A 20,319-nucleotide genomic window follows, 5' to 3' on the forward strand; every position below is an offset into this window, starting at 1 on the left:
GAAAAACTGCAGCCAATTCTCTGAAAAGAAGATGATTATCCACAGTCAAGAAGGAAGAAGGAATTAGTTTTTGGTTATTACGGAAGGAACTAAGAATAGAAAACATCCTGCTTTATAAAATCCGTGTGCCAACTGTATCTTGAACAGTGAAACCCCAGTAACCCTAACTTACTAAGACACAGTAGAAAGAGGAAAACAGATACTGTATTAGATGAACATCTGGTTTGCTGGCTTATGGCAGCTGGGTTTTTTTTAGTCCATATAAACAGCGCTAAATATTTCTACAGTCATTGAAGACACTGCATCCATAAAAACCCCAGAAACAGCGATCAGCATACTTCAACTGTTATCCACCAGTTGTAGTAATACTTGCCTTGACCTGAATTTCTTGCTAGGCTAGGCAGTCAGGTTTTGAATGGCTTCCCATCTTTCACAATCATCACAGCTCATGCCAGCGGAGGGGCAAGATGAAGTTGCAGATAAGCAATATTTTGACAGTGGACAGAGGATGAGAAAGAGTAAAGGCTGAAGTCTTTGCTACTATTTCAGCCTATGTAGCACTGTACAGGCTATGGAGAAGTGTGTGCTGTCACTGACATGGGATCTGTCCAACTAACTGTGGGTATCTAATGTAGACATCTACATCAGAGCAAGCCGCAAGTTGCTCTTGACAGTACAGCGAGCCTAGAGGACTGCAGTAAGTACAGTCAGTGGAGATCTCATTTCATCCAAATGTCATGTACATTATGTCAAAGGATTCATAGCTTGAACTCCGCTGCATGTGAGAAGCAAGACAACTTGCTCAGATGTGTACTTCTCAAATTAGCTAAGAACAGTCACACATTGTGACCCAAGAGATACAGATGACACTACCAGAGAAGTTAAGAAATGAGTTGCTCTATGTACGCAGTTACCATGCAGCAACATGGTTAGATGCAACTACTCTCCTTCTTGGAATGCTGGCAGATTTGCTGGAGTTCTCTAGAAACTACCTAGTAAACACCAGTTACCCCTCAGCCAGGAAAAACAGTCTCTCCAAAAACAAACACTGACTTACGTAAAGTAACAATTCTCACAGTCATTTACTTTTAAAATAAACAAACAAACAAATGAACACCAAGCCCTTTTTTCTGTTATTTTTATTGTTCTTTTGGGAAGCACAATGGAAATTTCAGTTTTTGCTCATTTTCTTTTCCCTTGCAAACCAGCAGGGTTATAGCCATTAATCTACAATCAGTATATACTTCAGAAGGTCTCCAATTAAATTTTCACATTTCCTAATGATAAAAGGCACATGTGCCAGACAGCAGCAGTAGCTGAAGTAAGAATAGTTTAAGCAATACTTGCTTAAAAAGCTGCACTGACTGCTATTTTAAGGCAGGTTTGGTGAAAGTTTGACAGGCAATTTCCTCAGGAAATGAAAAGAATTTTGCCTACAGAAATTCATTAACTTTGATCGAAAAGAAGCCTTTAGAAAATCTTCATCGGTGTGAAATTATATTAACGTTACACTTCCTTTAATTAGAAAGACATTAACGAATCTTTCTGTTCATAATTCAGACTTCTCAGCTATTCCTTTACCTTGCAGGAATGGCACAAAACGAAGACAGGTAGTGATGCTGTATTGTCACAAAAGGCAGAAGTTTCTTAGGGAATGAGTAATTTGGGCAACGCTGCAGTCTCCAGAATCTCTCAGGCTGTGTTCTCAATGATAAGAGCAATACCTTGTCCACCACCAATGCAAGCTGACCCAACCGCATATTTCCCGCCACGACGCCTGTTCAGAAAAATCACAGTGAAAATTATTTACATTTATGAAACCATAGTAGCTGTTGTCCTGATTTTATGAAACGAAACTAGCTATCAACTAGGTACTACTGAAGATAACATTTTGGAATGTGTATGTTCTTCTTTTCAACTGATGTTGAAATATTTCTGTAGAAAAACAAGAAGCTGCAGGTCTGAGTCTTTTGCGATCTAAAAGATGGTACGTTATATTGTTCTCAAGAATACAAAATGGCAAGGAATGACATTACAGGATACTTGCGGTTTCAATGCATAACAAAAAATGGCATAAATAAAATATAATTTTATTGCCAAGGTAGTTTTCAAAAGCTAAGTTTTCTACAGCCACACTCCAAGAAACAGTTTTCTGCAAGGTGCAAATCAACTGAGGCTTTATGGTTGAACACTAATATAATGTTTTAAGTACAAGTGAAAAGATACAGTGATCTCTGCCCTTAGGGAGGGAAAAGAAAAGGAAAATTCAGATTAAAATGGCGCTAAGCATATCAAGCAAGCCAAGAGTCAAAATTCCTGAAAATGGACTAAAGAAGGAAGACGGTGATGACAAAGCCTTTTAAATGCCCCCTGTTAAGAAAAGAACAGACTTTCCTCAAAGACCATTTCAATAAAGGAAACCATCCCACTGACTACTGTGGGCTTGGATCAGATCTAGAGGAAGCAAAAAACCCTGTAATGACAACAGAATGGAATATGAGGCAAGCTGCACGACTTGGACTACAGCACAAAGGTAACAAATTTGTACAGAAAGTGGTACACTTTAGCCAGTCGACTGGAAGATTTTAGTCACACAGCATCCATGCTAAAAATCTTTTGCAGGCGTAAATACATCAGCACTGCATTCACTACCAGCAGCTGTCGGCTATGTACATACCTTAATTCATGAACCAGATGAGCTGTGATCCGTGATCCTGAAGCACCCAAAGGATGCCCTATAGCGATGGCACCTCCGTTGACATTGGTTTTTTCAGGGTCAAGGCCCAAAACTTTTTCGACAGCTAGATATTGAGGTGCAAAGGCCTCATTCACCTAAAACACCAGAGAAACAATACAACTGTTCATGTCTGACCTTCCAGGCAAGGTTTCAGCAGCATGTGTGCACACAAGATTAAATGAGGTGTGCTTCTCCTCCAGGTCATTTTGATTAAGAAAATTATTAAACATTGTGTTTAGAAAAGCGTATTCAGATAATGTACAAATTGTCAGGCCAACCTGATGTAAATTTAAATCCTTCTGGCACATGTGATACAAAGCAAGTATGTAGTACATTTCATTAAAAAAAAAAAAAGGTGTGGTATATTCTGATGCAGTGTGTTCATGAAGACCCTATTGCTCTGACAAAAAATGGCCTTGTTCATAAATGGGGAAGTGTGACTGACTTAAAACATTAACAGTCCAGCCAACAGAGTAAAACTTCATGTCACACGAGGATTTTTTTTTTTTCCATGGAATGCTATCACACCATTTTCAGTTTCCACATGCTTGAGTTTTTTGTAATGACCATGCAACTGTGTGGTAGAAACTAGATGGATAAAGGTCATGCAGGCAAGCTAAGATGGGTGGGCTCCAGACATGAAGAAACTCCTACCTTGTGATGACAGGCTACACATATGAGTGGAATGTTTCTGCTAAAATGATCAGAAACCTCACTGTTCACGTTAAAACCCCTTACCTCTACTAAATCCATGTCTTTCAGGGTCAATCCTGCTTTCTTCAGGACCTCAGTAATTGCAGGTACAGGGCCTATTCAGAAATTGTGTGCACAGTTAGTTAAATAATAGATAAATAAATAAAGGCTTATAAACAAGTTATACATAGGACAGCTTCATAAAGCCTCCTCAGATCTCCTCCTGTGAGCCTCTGTGCAGCCAATGAATTCTTGATATGCCACTCACCTGCTTTATTAGGTGGTAAGAGAACTGCTAAATCTCAAAACTATTTGGCAGTCTTCTCAGCACACTGCCAGGGAAAGTTAGGAGTGTTATTACTGCTGCACAGCTATGTTGGTAAACAAATGCATAGCTTTCAAGTCAAGAGAACTGACAGTCCCCAACCAAATAAAACAACTTCACGACAGTTTCGAGGCATTCTCCTTCCCCATACTCTTGGTTCAGCTTATTCTTGTCTCGTACCTTGCAGCCTCCAGGTATACAAAAAGAAAAAGGCAGGCTGTTCTGGAGTTTGCTGGACATGTGTTTAGTTAAGGGTATTGTTGTTCTGGTGTTCTTAATAGAATTTACCTGAAAATCTTCTAGTCAAAAAACCCTAAGAATAAAATGTTCCCTTGGACCCGGGTCCCAGGCAGCTGAAGCTATTAAGTTGGTTTTGGGGGTTTTTTTTGAGACTATTACAGAGTTTGGCAATAAAACTGTTCTCTGGAAGAAAGCTGACATCTATGACCCAGTATAATCCACTAGGGGAGATTAATCTCAAAGCACAACTACCTAAGGAAAGAGACACTCAAAGAGAATTTGAAAGGGTTGATTAGATACGTGCTTGTAGGACAAAGATACTGAGGTATTAGTTGGTAGCTGATCATTAGACAAAAAAACCCAATCCTAAAACGTTAACAATCCTAAATGTTACCTCACTGCCAAAAAATGGTATTGACAACTCACAGCTCAAAGAATAAAAACCATAAAATACGCAAATGACCAGAGAGACAGAAAAATTAAAAGAAGAAAGGGCCCAGTTCAAAGCTCAGTGGATTATTAGAAAGCCTCAGGAGGCTCAGTACTAGACTCTAAATGCATCTCATTACAGGCGGATTTTAGTATGCCTGTTACCCATGACAGTAATGGGAGGGTCTCGTGTGGACAATACCAAGATCATTAATGACAGCCAAGTAGACTCCCCGCCCCCCCCCCCCCCCCCTTTTTAAAAAAAATAATGAATTCTCTCACTAGACATTGTGAGGCAGGACTCCGTATCACTATCAGTATGTGAAAGAGCAGTTCCTCAGTCTGAGCTCCTGTTCTCAGATCTGTTGCTGTCATGTCAATGAATCTCATCTGTTCTTTTTGAGTTGCTGGGGACAAGCTGTGGTGTTAAGGAGTTAGGATACTAACTGTTTCTCCATATGATTTATGAAGTTTTTAAACAAGCTAAAAGAGTTGGCTGACCTAGAAAGAATGGGCTAGTTTAGAAAGCACAATGACAGCATGAAGTCTAGCGAAAGAAACCCTCCCTCTACATTTGCTTTGAAGGTTGAGTTAGTCAGATAGTCTGATCAAGAAAACAAATCTGACAATGCTTCATTTGCATTTCTACTGACACATGGAACCAGTCAACAATAACTTCTCTGAACAGAATGGCAGAAAGGAAAAGCAAGGCTGGGATACAATGCTGTCTACAAACTAAACAGAAGGGAAGAATCCTGGGGTGTCTGGACTGGCTTTGAGGGTTTGTTTGCATTAACAGCTACTTGACTAGGAAGCATAAAATATGGGACTAACAAAAAAAGAATAGTTGGTTTGCCAAAATAATACCTGAACAGATGTGTATCCTGGAATCCAACCCTAGCTTGAGCAACTGAGTAACTGCTGAAAGGTGTACACATAGCCAATACTCCTTCAGCAAGAGGTGAGGAAAACAACTCATAGTTACACATTTAATAATGGGATTTAAAGCTTACAGGAAACTAAAGTGAATTTCAGGAGAAAACTGGTTTTAAAAAACATTGAAGGAGTGCCTATTTTCTTGACTTACTAACAGAGACAGTAAATAAGGAGAAAAAAAAAGGTGGCTGGGGGACTACAGTTCAGTGCTAATGCTATAGGTTAGGCACTGCACATACCCTTTCAGCCAAACTGAGGAGTAAGTCAGCCCCTCTGCATAAAAGGGCTGGACAGATGCAGTGAAATGGACAGTCTCTCTGTAGTAAGTCACACAAACATCTTCAGCGCTACCAGACTTCAGCACACTGCTGCCTCCCCTTCTTTCCTTTAGAATGCCCAACACAAGGATATTTTAATGCTGCTTGATGCTATAATATAATGTGCTTTATTGCAACTTACCAATGCCCATTATGGAAGGGTCACAGCCAGCTGAGTGATATGCTACTACTCTTGCCAGAGGAGTAAGACTGTGCTTTTTAAGTGCTGATTCACTGGCAATGACAACTGCACCAGCTCCATCACACACCCCCTTGCAATAAGAGAGACAAGCAATCTTAGTGAAGAACATACAAACAAAAAAACCTCCACACTTTAAACTAAATATGCCCCTCAAAAGAAGCTTGAGTTCAAGACCCTATTATTAACATTTAACAGACAATTGTATTAGTGTTCATTCAAAACAACAAACCACAATCTTTCAGTGTTCTGTGGACTGTGAAAGAAAGTTAAATATAGATATTTAATTAATTTCAACGTTTTAGAAAAGTAAAATACATTTTTGCCACTTAAAAATCTCCTTTACACTGGAAACACCATTCTTGCAAGAACACTATTAATATCGGATAATATATGTACGATTAATTATAAAATATAGTTTACTGACACCCACACTTACTGGGGCTATGATCTATTTTAGGCAGGAATTCAGATCATACGATCACAGTGGTCCTTCTGGCCCGAAGAATATTAATCAATCGATTAAGATAATGACTGTAAAAGGAACAGTCTGTAATGACGTGCTGCTAAGCACCCAGTTTACTCTGGGTAAGAGCAAAATGTGGTTTGGACTACAGAGGATACTAATTGTGGTACAAAGATGAGCAGCAGCAGCACGCCTACTAATATAATGCATGATTTGTAAAGCAAATGTTCAGTAACCATTGCCCCAAAAAGAAAGTAGAATGGCTAATTCTACACAGCCACTGCAGGTATCAACTGCATAATTCAAGGCTGATAAGGAAGTGTCAATGCCTCACTAAAAGATCAGTGACAATCCACAGAACCAAATTTTAGGACATAGGAGCAGACTGAAGGATCCCCTGCCATCTTGGGGCTACAACAGTCAACCAGGGGCATTCAACTGCAAAACTAGAAATCATTTTCGTCAGGAGACACCACTGACAGCCAAAGGTGGCTCAGTGAGACATAAATGAAGTGACAACAAGTTTGGAGAACCTTAGAGGTGACAATTGACAACCCAAAGCTTTGACGTACTCACTGAAGCATTCCCAGCAGTGACCGTTCCATCTTTTTTAAAGATGGATGGAAGTTTTGCCAGTTGTTCCAGAGTGGTCTGGGGTTTTGGGTGCTCGTCCTTTTGCATGCTTTCCTTCCCTTTTTTCGTTTTCACTTCAATTGGTGCCATCTCAGCATTAAAGTAACCAGCATCATGAGCTGCAACCACAAAAAGGAAAATAAACGGACTCTGATAAAAATATCAAGATGATTGCGCAGCATGACCAGTAATCCTATTTTCATGTGCACACAACTTTTGCTCTATTTTAACCAAGAGTCCAGGGACAGTACTGTTTATGCCTTATTTTGTCTAAATAGGTTGGTTGGTGTTTTATTGTTTGGTTTTTTTCAGAAACTGGACAAAAACTCTACAAATACATTCTCTAATTTCTCCAAAGAAAGTCTCAAAGTGTTATTTCAGCTGTAAATAACTGAACTCTTCTTTTTTTTCTTTTTAAACCACTAGACTTATTTTTGGTACACGTCCCCACGTACCATTGCTTTATTCTACAGCTCTGTCACTTATCAGAGGGCCAAGAAGCTGTAAATCTCACTCAGAGACTAACAGGGAAAAAAATCCTGAGCCACATTTTCTCTGTTGATAACCAGCATAAGCTACTGTATACCAATTAAAATCCTGTCCAAGGTGCTTCTCCACAGGATCTCACAGTCAAGTCACAATCTTAGAATGGGATTCAGCTGCCTAAACAACCTGAGACAATTCAAGACATTGTAGGTATCCAAGATGCCCATAAGAACATCTGGGCACATCATCTAAGATGACATTAGACACCAATATTCAGGCAACTAAACACTACCTTTTGTGTCCACAATGTTGATGTGAAGGCACAGATTTAAAACCAAAACAACTCCTATCTCCCAAAACTGAACCAAGACTCCCAGCCACTTCAAATCATTCCACAAATGCAACTCTAAGGGATTTAAAACTAAGACACCAAAACTGCCACATCTGATGTTTAGCTACCTCTGAACTTTCTCAATAAATTCTACAAAATCTTTTTCTTTCTTCATTAGCCACAGGACTCTCTTCAGTATGGAATAAGATGAACTTGTCATAACAAGCAGAAATATAAACAGCAAAGCAAAATCCTAGAAAACAAGAAAGAAGCAAAAGCCTCTATAGGGGCACAGTTTCTAGCAAAGGCTCCAGGAACGGCAGGAGTTAGCTAACAAAATCAGCAGGGAAGGTAACACATGACTGAGAAAAGTTACAGAAAGCACTGCTACGCCCACTGAAAAAAATACAGTGTCTTCCTTCAAGAGTAGCAGAAAGCACCATCATTAGAATCTAAAAGTATGCTCAGATCTTTGCTTCTTATGCTAACCTTTGGGTTGCAATGTATGTTGAAGTTCCAGGACAACCACTATTCTACTGGCTTTTGGCCTACCATCCTGTTTCCACTATCAATCAATTTCACAGTAACCCCACTGACTCTGAATTACGGCTTTGGCCATCTAAACCACACAGAGAACAGTTTAAACGCAGGACCTGAACAAATATTCCCTCCTCAGATTCTTTCTGCTCTAACTGTTCAAGGGTTATAGAATAGCATATGATTTGCAAAAGAAAGAAAAAGGATTTTCATCAATTATAGCACATGCTGGCATGCAAGAAGGATGTAGGTCGCTGTGGGAGAGGACTGCTCTGCAGTGGAGGGGAAAGAAAGCAGTGGAGTCAAGCGTGCCTGGGACAATGCTGCTCTGCCGCAGGGAAAACAAGGGCAAGGCATCCCACCAAAGGGGCACCAACAAGCTCCATTCACGAACGTGAATCCTGTTCAGGCAGGAGGTGACACATGACAGACCAGTGGCATTCCCTGCCTGAATGGCTATTGAATGTCCACTAGGAAGACGCAGCAAGCCAGTGGAAAGGGGCTCGTTACTTAACGTGCTGACAGGCACAACACCTGACTCAGTATATTCAAAGTCAACCCCCCTAGGAGCAGGCTACTTGTATCACAGGGCAAACAAAAGCATGAATTACAGTATCTGCAAATCAAAAGGCAAATTACACCAAGATGCAGGGGCTGCGCAAAACCTAAAAATACCTTGAATCGATGCTAAAAACTGAGTAGATTTGAAAGTAGTATCATATAAACACTTCCATTCCTAAATTTACTAACCAGCTTTGCATCTCTGTTGCGTTTTGAATGCGTAACGGTCACAGTCCTCTCGCGTGATGTTGTATTTTACAGCCAGATTTTCAGCAGTAACTGCCATCGGTATTTTAACATGCGTATCTGTTAGACCTTCCCACAATGTGTCTTCCAACTGCATGGTACATTATGAAAAAAAACTTATAAAAGCACAGCAATATAAACATTTATTATTGACATTTCTAATTATTCAGCAGCCTCTTGGAAACTGATGTCTCTTTGTAAAATTAACTCAGGTTACCTACAGATACTTTATTCAAATCAGAACAAACATACTGCAAAACAGCATGGCAAGTTCTTGTGGGTAATTTTAGTTAATCTACACTGTGGTCTAGTGTGGTTCTTTCCACTCACATGTGGCCCTAAGAGGTTTGGGAAGAGCCTATGATTCTTAGCATTTCCATGTATTTCACTGCTGCAGGAATTATTTATTAGGGACCTATGAGAAAACACACCTGTCTTTCTGGTTACCAAGAAGGAAAGGTGAGGAACTGTGGAAAGGCACAGCACCCTACTGGCTTGCTCTACTGTCAGGTAAAATCACCTTACCTGGGGCAAAGGTTTCTGTGGATAAAACATCTCAGGTGAGAAAATAGCCAAGTCTAACTTCACTGATAAAGGCAAGCCCAATCAGTCCAGATGGGTTTTGTCATCTCTGTCACCAGTAAAGTTCTGCAATATCAATCACTTATTCACCTGGAACTGTATAATTCAGTTATCTTCAAGACAAGAACCCAGTGGCACCTATGGAGACTCAGTGTATAAGCAACCTTGTGAATGTGTTCTCTGTAGGAACTGAGGCTTAGTCACAGTGCCGCACAAGATTTACAGAACCGAGTCACGCATACTTCATATTCACCACCTTCATAATGGAAAAACAGCGTAAAAAAACAATGGGCTGAAACACTGAAATACCCTAACTTAGCATTTTGATGTTGGTTATGACCCACTGAGTAAACGGTAATTATCAGAGCAGAACTGGATCCTGCTCCAAATTTCCCACAGTATTCACTAAGGATTATCTTCAGAAGAAAATGTAAAAATAACTTATCTGTCAATGTCTTTAACTTCCAAGTTTTCACTTTTAAAATTGAGAGATGCTTACAACTTGGAGGTATACATGTTCTTTACTAGTCTATCTACTCATTACTAGCCTTACTAGCTTTACCTAAGCTGTGTATGCCTCTATTTTACTGCCTCTGACAAGTTTTTATATTATATACAGTACTTTGATGGGATGTACCAAGTGAGCTAAGTTTTGTCTCTAAGAGTTCATCAATATGTTTAACACGGAACAGGAATTCAAATAAGGTTTTGGAAAAGCTAGAAAACTGGCATGCTTAACAAAATTGCCTGAACCTACTGTTCTGATAATGTCTGAATACTGGATAGATGCTTTGAACAACTAAATCCGGATCTAAACTCCAATAATTTCATTTGCAAGGATAGAGTGCCTACAGGCCTGACACTTGACATTGCTCTGTAAACATGACTTTATTCAGAGGAAAAAAGAAAAAGTAAAAAAAAGTACTAGACCTTGAGTTCTGCTCCTAATCTGGTTCCAAATCGAATGTTTCGAACTGCGTAAGGAGCCTGGCTCATATTTTCAGCTCCACCACACAGAACAACTTCTGAGTCATTAAGGCAAATTTCCTGTTAACAGAAAAACAAAACAGATCTAGGATTTAGTTTGCTGGTTTTGTAAAACAGTAACAACTGTTTTAGAAAAAGACCTCATCACCTACAAAGCCACACACAGAGAATGCAGTCAAGCTTAGGCATGCGTATATTTATAAAGGGTTTACCCTTCTATTAAGATTGGGGTCTGTCTCCTTCATTATGTGTTCCTTCTTCCTCCTTTCAGCAAGGAAATGATTATATCAATGAGGGACGAAGAGAATATGGGTGCACACATATGACAGGAAGGAGGCATAAAGCCATTAAGCGTCTGCATGCTTGTGTGGTTAGGCTGACAGATGGTTGAGCTTTTTTTTTTTTTGAGCTCCCAATGTTCTCAAAAGGAACACGAATTAAACCTCAAAGCCCGAAACTCGCTAGACCTTATGATTCTAAAAAAAATGGGACATCATTTTAGAAAACATTAGCCAGGTAAGCTGCCAAAAGGAACCCCCAAAACGCACTAATTCATTGTGACAAACTGCACAGAACCTAAAAGCCCTAATTTCTAAACACGCCATCAGACCACTTGTCATGGTTTAACCCCAGCCAGCAACTAAGCACCACGCAGCTGCTCACTCACTCCCCCCCATCCAGTGGGATGGGGGAGAAAATCGGGAAAAAAGAAGTAAAACTCCTGGGTTGAGATAAGAACGGTTTAATAGAACAGAAAAGAAGAAACTAATAATGATAACACTAATAAAATGACAACAGTAGTAATAAAAGGATTGGAATGTACAAATGATGTGCAGGGCAATAGCTCACCAGCCGCTGACCGACACCCAGCTAGTCCTCGAGCAGCGATCCCCCCCCACACTCCCAGTTCCTATACCAGATGGGATGTCCCATGGTATGGAATACACCGTTGGCCAGTTTGGATCAGGTGCCCTGGTTGTGTCCTGTGCCAACTTCTTGTGCCCTGGCTGGGCATGAGAAGCTGAAAAATCCTTGACTTTAGTCTAAACAATACTGAGCACCAACTGAAAACATCAGTGTGTTATCAACATTCTTCGCATACTGAACCCAAAACACAGCACTGTACCAGCTACTAGGAAGACAATTAACTCTATCCCATCTGAAACCAGGACACCACTCAACAATTCTGCTTCCTTAAAATGAGTCAGTCAGTTGGACAGTTAAGGTTATTTGTGTGCTGGAATGGAAGCAGATGAAATTATCTTGATATGCATTTGAGATGACTAGTTAATAATGAGTATGACTGATTTGCAGTAATACGTGCTGAGACGCTTCCTATAGTTACCAAAACTTTGTGCACCTTTAAGCAGCTCAGAACAGAAACTGCAACTTTGTTGTGTGCAAGAGAAATATAGAAACATTAGCTGCATTGATGAAATGCCATCTTTGGAAAAGACCTCACAACCATACTTTCGATATAAGTGGTCAAATTCCCCAACAGATTTTTTCAGCGTAGACCGACGTGTGTATAGCCTTTGCAGAAAGCACTAGGAAGAACAGTCAGATGGATATACCATAAATATGTAACCTTAAGTCTATGTTGTCTTCCACGTTTTTTCCTCTAGAGGATCAGACCTAAAACAATTCTCTAGCCAATGGGAACTTTAAAAAAAACAAAAAACAAACAACAAAAACAACTATGTGGTTGCTTAAATATTCATAAAATACCCTTTAATTTTGTAAAATCTAGACCACTGCTAGTCATAGACCACTGGTCTGTATGAACAAATGAAATACCACCGTACCATCTTACTCAGTGGTCTTGGCCAATCACTCACAGAGAAGTTGGTTTTCTTCTATTTTAAAAGAAGTGACGCTATAAATTACCTAACCCACCAGACGGTTTGGATCTTTGAACAAAAACACACTTAAAAAGCACAGGTTGCTGCTTACATAGCTAGCTAGAGAATATAAGCAATGATCAAAAGATGACAGCCTCCTGTTGTGGTTCTGATGCCCAGTAATTCCGATTCATACAAACCGGATCACAGAATGCAACTATTGCACAGTTGAGCTCTATTTCACTGGCTAACACTTGTTGCATTCCTTATATTAACCTCAAAATAGCTACAACGATGATTTTTAAAACCAACCACAAAAAAATGGCACTGTGAAGGCTGAACTCCTGCACAAAACCATGCAGGACAATAGGAAGTCTCTACCAATGTTCAAAATGCATGTTAGGACTCATCCCAAACACAAAGTACACGTTTCTCCATCCGTCTCTTCTCTCCTGTTAACAGTCTGATAAAGGTTACAACTAACACAAGAAAAAAAGAGCTTTGTACCTGACATCCACTGACAATGGATTGGAAACCAGAGCCGCAAAGTCTGTTGACAGTGAGGGCTGGAACTGGGACAGGAACTCCCACGCGTAAACCAACATGTCTCGCAATATAAATCGCATCTGCGGAGCTCTGCAGACAGAACAAATAGGAGGTTTTCTTACACTCTCACTTCTTCAGAAAGTAAAAGTCTTGATGAAAAGTCAGAATGGTGTAATTGCATCACTGACAGAAGATAGTGTATGTTCAACAGAAATCCTACTAGTTGCATGAAGCACTTTGATTCACTTCAAAAAACCACCATCCTATACGATCAAAAAGGGCCAATGTCTTAATATGCATTTTAATGAAACTATGTCATAAAAGCTAGACATCAGGCCAAAAATGGTACTACAGATGTTAAGACTGAAGTCAGAAACTTAATACTCAAGTTTTCCTTCATCCTTTATTTTCAAAACAGCATACACACAACAGACTGAGATAAGACCAGATCCTGACTGGCAAGCAGCAATTATTTCAAGGTGAAATAAAATTGCTCAGAGTGGCAGGGAAAGGCCTGCTCAAAAACAGTGTGGAAAATGCAGAGATGCCACTGCTGCTTCACATCCACTTTGTGAAATATCCTAAGTGTTGTGTTCTAATTGGACACTGGCTTTTTCTAACAATGAAATCTCATTCCTCCAAAACTTTGCAGAGATGGTTCTATCACACTTCTATTTGAAAAGCAAAGTATTGCACACAGAGCGGTATGCTTCAAGTTCTGTGCAAAATACTACTTGCCAATGCAAGTTCAGAAAAAAGAATTAATTATAGAATCATTTAGGTTGGACGAGACCTTTAAGATCATTGAGTCCAACTGTAAACCCCACACTGCCAAGTCCACCACTAAACCACGTCCCTAAGCACCACATCTACACGTCTTTTAAATACCTCCAGGGACGGTGACTCCACCACTTCCCTGGGCAGCCTGGTCCAATGCTTGACAACCCTTTCGGTGAAGAAATTTTTCCTAATATCCAATCTAAACCTCCCCTGGCGCAACTTGAGGCCATTTCCTCTCATCCTATCGCTTGTTACCTGACAGAAGAGACCAGCACCCACCTTGCTCCAACCTCCTTTCAGGTAGTTGTAGAGAGCAATAAGGTCTCCCCTCAGCCTCCTTTTCTGCAGGCTAAACAACCCCAGTTCCCTCAGCCGCTCCTCATACGACTTGTGCTCCAGACCCTTCACCAGCTTCGTGGCCCTTCTCTGGACTCGCTCCAGCACCAAAATGTCTGTCTTGCAGTGAGGGACCCAAAACTGAACACATTATTGGAGGTGCAGCCTCACCAGCGCCGAGTAGAGGGGGACGATCACTGCCCTGCTCCTGCTGGCCACACCATTTCTGACACAAGCCAGGATGCTACTGGCCTTCTTGGCCACCATGAAGCCACTTCTGCTGAAGAAGGGGAGTTTAAAATGGTCATATGTTCACAGTTGTTTAAACTTAATCAAATAATACCTAAAAGGAATCCAGGACTAAAAAAAGAAAATCTACTGGGATGGGAAAGTATGATGCAAAGGAAAAGAAATATAATTTCAACAAGAAAAGACACTTTTTTATTAGGAGAATGCTGCTATTTATGTGAAAGCATTACAAGAGATTCAGATGCAGCAACTTTTCTTTTTTTTTTTTTTTCCCTAGGCCACAAACAGTTCTTATAAAATCTAAAAGTGGCATAAAAGAAGCTGAGATGGTAGCTGTAGGAAATGCAAGACTCAAAAGCTACTTCTTTGGCTGAAAATCCTTAAGGAGGAATACTGCACGTTTGTTCACTTATCACGAAAGTTCTCAGTTATTTGTTTCTTCTGCACCCTTGAAACACTCAGTGCAAAATAATACTGCCCACCCTTAACGGTGAAGTCAGAATACAGAACAAAACAAACCCAGAAATGCTCTTTGCTGTCTTGTCTAAAACAAAGACCCTCATCTAGGTATGTGGATAACTGCAGTTTTGCGATGCTGGTGCCCTGCATACAATAGCATCTACATCACAAGCTCTTTGGAAAAAGACACAATTGTTCAAATATCTCTGCCAAACGATGCATCCTTCCGGCTCAAAGTAAACTCATAGCCACTCGAAAAAATTCTATAGAAAACTCAAGGGAAATGGACTCAGATCAGTTACAGTCTCCAGAAAGACAGGGTTTTATACAATCCAGTGAAAACCAACTGATCATCGAGTTACACAGCTCAAGTCATTAAAATAGGAAAAACATACCAGGGATTAGCAACTAACCATTTAATGAATCCACACGTTTTTAGAAGATCAGCTTGTCTTAGTTTAAACTACCTTCGGTACCAGAAAAAGAAAGCGAAGCCTCGCTCCCAATAATATCACAAATCATGCAGGGTATGTCCCTTAAACATCAACAGGAAACACTACACTAAAAACACTACTCGCCCATTTAATTTCCACCCCTTTGGTTTATTCTTGGCTGCAAAACAGAGGTAACCAACTATATGTAGGACAACACTGAAGGAGATGACTGAAATCATCAGTGACCAGCAAATTTTCCGTGCTACCAACCTGCATGACGCTGCCAACAATGACGCTGTCAATGATCTCAGGAGAGATCTTGCCAGCAGCCAACGCAGCTCGAGCAGCATGTTCTGTCAGATCGGTGGCTGTGAAGTCCTTCAGCAAACCTCCATAGGTCCCAAAAGGAGTTCGCTTTGCTGCAACAATGAATACACCTGCAAGAGAAGCAAGAATTATCCAGATGTGCAGAGTCTAACATACAGAAAATCACCGAGTCGGCCTCAACTGGATAACATCCTAAATTCACAAGAAGCTTTGTAAATATGGGCAATGTGAACCCATGCGGTTCAAGATAAGTAAGATACACCAATACTTTATAGACAGGGAAGGCAAGCAGAATTGATGGTCAAAAAGAAAGGCTGGGAAGAGTCCCAAGATCCTAAACATTTCCACAAAGAGGTTTGAAAAAAACCCAGATAGTTTAGGTAGCGGGCAGACAAAGGAGGCTGCCACACCATGTCAGGCATCAGTGCTAGTGTACTAAAAGCATGAAAGCAACATCCATGAAATTCCGTAGTGGACACCTGTAAAATAATCAGATGAGAAACAGTTCTTTTAAAAACCACAAAGAGGCCATTCCCACATCCTAGAAAAATCAGCAGATTTTTGGCTTATACACTGAAAGAATTTTCAGAAAGAAAAAAAAATCCAACAAAACAATAAAGGAAAACAAAAAACCTTTTTATATGCATTTTAACTTTGATTCCTTTAACTTAAGAGGAAGAACATTCCTTAATCAAAAATGTCATGCTATTTCCAGAATTATATAGGTCACCTAAAGTGGATTAGCATCAGTCTTCCAGTTTCTGAGAAGAATATCCAGTTTTCAATAGACAGGAGAGCGTGTGCAAGCGCATGTGTACAAATGCCTTGGCCAGAAGCGGTCTATATGAATTTCAGCTTGGGAGAAGCTGTCTCTGAACCCAACCGAACATCTGCTGACTGCTTGTCACAGCAGCTCTCTGCTTCCGCGTGCAGAAACAAGTGGGAGGCAGCCTGTGAACTTTGCCCCAGTTGAACAACAGAGCTCACATACCCCTCTTCTGCAGCTGCCATGAAACACCCACTGTTATTTTAAGTAACACTGGAAGGATATATACAGATATAAGAATGAAGGCAAATTAAAACGCCTCTTTGTTAAGCCGCTCAAGAACACTGTTCTCAGGCCTTCTGTTAGAGGCCGTGTGATCCATCTTCTTTGGCTGGTTTGTCAGAGAGAGGGTCCTCCTCTGTCTCTCATGTATTTGGATCCCAGGCTGCACCATTTATAGGAAAGGACTTTCCAAACTGGGGAAGGTCAAGGTTGCTCCACTGACAAGGACTTGTACACAATGTTGGGATCTGAAACAGGCAATGAATATGTTCAGAAGATCATCTGGGAAATACCCTGGAGTAGACTAAGTACGAATTGCAGCTTCAAGGAGAGGGATGAATGCGAAAAACAATGTGGCTTTCTATGCCATGAAGACAGAAAAACAGAATGTCACCCTCACACTGCCTATGGGCTTCTTTCCAGGGTACCCAGAAGACCTTAAAAAGAAGTATTTGCTAAGCTCACTACTGCTGCTCCCTTAAAATGTAGTGCTGACATGGTAACTATTCATAAACTATGAGAAGCAGAATTTATTTCCTCAAAGGAATAACTAGCTGCTAAGTATTATACATCCAAAAAGCCCACTCTTCAGGTTTTTAAGTGTAGAGGGAACACCACTGCCATTAAAAAATGTATATCTCAAGAGGCCTCTGTATATCCAGAGGTCTGAAAAGTACCAAAGCTGGTACTGCGGGGAAGGTCCTGCAACCAGTTTTGGAACAAATGCTTGGAACTGACCCCTTGTATACACACAGTGTATGCTATATCCATCATAATTTTTCACTCTTCATTTAATCATCATTCAACTGATACCAACAAGTAATTCAATTTAATCCAAAACAATTCTTAATCCATTGAATGTTTTTTACTTTGTTTGTACATATTGTTTTTAAAAAAGCTGAAAACTACTAACAGACACAAGATGTGAACCCCTACAGGTTTTTTTTTTAACAAAGGTGAGGATGCTTTAACTGATTTATGTTTATGGAAAACAGGTATGTTCCATACAATCACTGCAGAATTAGTTCCTGGACTCTCTAAGTATTCAGGTGACAGATTTAAATTTAGACCAATAGTTTTCATTAAACTATCCAAAATGGATTGTATTAACAATAATTTATGGAATGTTAAGCTTGAGTCTTCGTTAAATGTTAACAAAGCTTGTGAAAAAAAGACCATTAGCTCTTTTAAGAATGATCTCATGTTCCTAAGCTTATCTCCCCTGCAGCCTGCTTTGCTGCAGGCAAAGTGGGCACACCTCCTGCCCACTGATTCCTGTCCCTCTGTCTCCTCCAAAATTATGCCAACAATAGCTGATTACAAGGTTTTGCTGCAGACCAGCTCAGGGACCTGATCAAGCTAAAAGAACTTGCCCTCCTCCCTTTTGGCCAGGTTGTTGGTTATCCACGTTATTTGCTGAATCACATACACCGTGTTGCCTCGCACACAAACAGTCCAGGGGCAAGGATGGAACTTTGCCCTTAAACCTTCCTTTCACAATAGCAACATCTCTCGCGCGCTTTCTTTCACCGAGGCTGCTCGCTGCTGCCCGCTTCTTCACAGCAGCACCGCGGGCCAAAGCGTAAACCAGAGCAGACCACGTAACTGCAGTAGCTGAAGACTAACCCAGAGCTGGTGGAAAATGAGGGGCTAAATTTCATTTGGATCAGTTCTGCACCCAAGTTCACCTTCTGGCTGCTCAATAAAACAGTAATCTGAGACTAAGAGAGAAGGCTGGACTGAACCAGTAAGGGAAGAAGCAGCAGCACAACCTGTGTTGAGTTATGCTGAATTAAACTGACCACAGAGCCATTGCCCTAAGGGTATATTACTCCACAGCCTACCTAGTTTTGCTTGATTGGTCTACAAATGCTACTCCCTCCACAGAATTTCAGGAGGGGCAACAAGGGGTGGCTGAAGTCCTGAGTGAGAAAGGGCTCTAAGGCCTTTGACAGCTCTTCCTAAGTCTCCGTTAATTAGTACTGTCCTACATTACCATGGCAAGGCTTCCAGAAATGTCTGCAGTTTTCCAAGGTGATAAACATTGGATGAGAGCAGGATACTACCAAACGCACAGGGATCTGGAAATTTTGGGGGCTAGAAAGCAAAGGTCACTCTGAATCCTTATCAGACACTCTATTCAAGACATATTTTCATCTGGTTCTGTTAACAACTTGCTGCCAAATGGGGATCTGCTATTATAGGTCTGAAACATTCTCTAACCCTCCAACATTTCTCAAATGCGCGTGGTATGAAAATATTTCTTCGTCAGATCCTATTTCGAAGGCCTAAAGAACAGTCATTACCCTCAAAAAAATTAAGGAGCAAGAACAGCGTATGAAAAATATCGTGGCAAGAGATGAGACAAGGCCCTGAAACAGGCATAGAAAACTAACATCACACAAGTACGGGCAAAGCTGCTCTTGCTGTTATCCAGCTCAGTAGAGCAACACAGAATTACTGCAACACTGGCTAGACAAGCTTTTGGCACCGAAACCTCAAACCGCGACTTACACGTATGTTATTATTCAGGTACAGCCTGCCAAGTAGCGAAACACTGTCAAATAGATAAAAAGCCCTATTTCAGTAAATTTCTTGTTTAAAAACAAGATCGGGCATTAGAAGGCGTATTTATCTCACTTCTAAGAGACACCAAATTTAAACCACGCCGACCATAACGTACTTCTTTACACAAAACGCTTTCAGGGAGCGCTGGCACTTACAAACAGAGTTTATCCTGCACCGTTAGAGCCAACACAGGCAGGGGCTGGATGTGACAGAAAAAACTTTCAGTCACTGGCACGTCCAGCGTCGCCTCCAGTGACTTCCAGTCACCGCACCTAAACCCGGCCAGTTCTTGGGACATACACACGCACCCTTCGCTATAGGTTTGTTGGTACCACAACTGCTGACGAGACAGCGGGGAGGAAAATTCCCCCGTCCCCCGCCCCCGAAGGACAGGAACGGCTTCGGAGGCTCCATTTTGGATTTGGACAACGGGAGCTGCCGCCGGCTGACGGGCCCCTACCACCCCGGGCGGGACAACCGCCGTACCGCCGGTCACCATTCCCTCAGAGCCGGCGAGCCAGCTCTGCCCCCGCTCCTTCTCCCTCAGGGACCGGCAGAGCCTCGCCGAAAAGCCAGCGACCCCCCCCCCCCCCCCCCTGACAGGAACCTCACCCCTCAGCAACGCCATGGCCGCTCCGCTCCGCGCCGCCCGCGCCTCACCCGCCGCACATTCGCCACGCCGGAGGCGGAGGCGGCACTTTTTAATTAGTTTTAAATCTTCTTCTTATTATTATTAATTTTTATCATTATTATTATTTCGCTTTAACTCGGGTTTGATTTCTTCGTCTTACGCCGCCGCTCCTTGAAAAGGGCGGCGCGGGTTTTGGCGAATCGGCGGAGGAGGAAACGGAGGGCGGGCGGGCGCCGACAACCGCGGCGTTACCCCGGTAACAAATGGCGGCGGCGGCGGCGGCGGGCGGACCGGGCCGGCTCCGCTCCTCCTTGCCCTGCCCGGCCCGGGGTCGCCCCGCCGCGGTCCGTGATGAGTAGCCACTGCGCAAGCCGAGTTCCGCGGGGACCGGTGAG

At 41.5% G+C, this 20,319-nt stretch overlaps 1 protein-coding gene across 3 annotated transcripts; it reads right to left on the bottom strand.

Annotated features, from left to right (window-relative positions):
* Positions 1 to 1,122: 1,122 nt before the first annotated feature.
* Positions 1,123 to 20,024, bottom strand: ACAA2 (acetyl-CoA acyltransferase 2). Of its 3 annotated transcripts, none has more exons than XM_049794282.1 (10): positions 19,906 to 20,024; positions 15,621 to 15,787; positions 13,054 to 13,182; positions 10,649 to 10,765; positions 9,080 to 9,227; positions 6,919 to 7,094; positions 5,820 to 5,949; positions 3,476 to 3,546; positions 2,678 to 2,832; positions 1,123 to 1,777 (listed from the first exon to the last, which is right to left on the bottom strand). In XM_049794282.1, the coding sequence occupies exons 1-10, from the start codon at positions 19,919 to 19,921 to the stop codon at positions 1,693 to 1,695; spliced, it is 1,194 nt and encodes a 397-aa protein (XP_049650239.1). In that variant the 5' UTR covers positions 19,922 to 20,024; the 3' UTR covers positions 1,123 to 1,692. The 3 variants fall into 3 exon arrangements, with proteins under 3 accessions (XP_049650239.1, XP_049650238.1, XP_049650241.1); XM_049794281.1 differs by lacking the exon at positions 19,906 to 20,024 and adding an exon at positions 19,602 to 19,889; XM_049794284.1 differs by lacking the exons at positions 1,123 to 1,777; positions 2,678 to 2,832; positions 3,476 to 3,546; positions 19,906 to 20,024 and adding exons at positions 4,696 to 5,373; positions 19,602 to 19,895.
* Positions 20,025 to 20,319: the final 295 nt, after the last annotated feature.

This window comes from Accipiter gentilis, chromosome Z (genome assembly GCF_929443795.1).
Source record: "Accipiter gentilis chromosome Z, bAccGen1.1, whole genome shotgun sequence".
NCBI classification, from domain to species: domain Eukaryota; kingdom Metazoa; phylum Chordata; class Aves; order Accipitriformes; family Accipitridae; genus Astur; species Astur gentilis.

Coding starts and splice junctions, on each gene's coding strand:
- ACAA2 (XM_049794281.1), bottom strand. CDS start 19,707: ATGGAGCCTCCGAAGCCGTTCCTGTCCTTCGGGGGCGGGGGACGGGGG. Junction 3,547..5,819: donor CCCTTCCATAATGGGCATTG/GTAAGTTGCAAT, acceptor ATTTCTGAATAG/GCCCTGTACCTGCAATTACT. Junction 1,778..2,677: donor CATCTGGTTCATGAATTAAG/GTATGTACATAG, acceptor TTTTCTGAACAG/GCGTCGTGGCGGGAAATATG.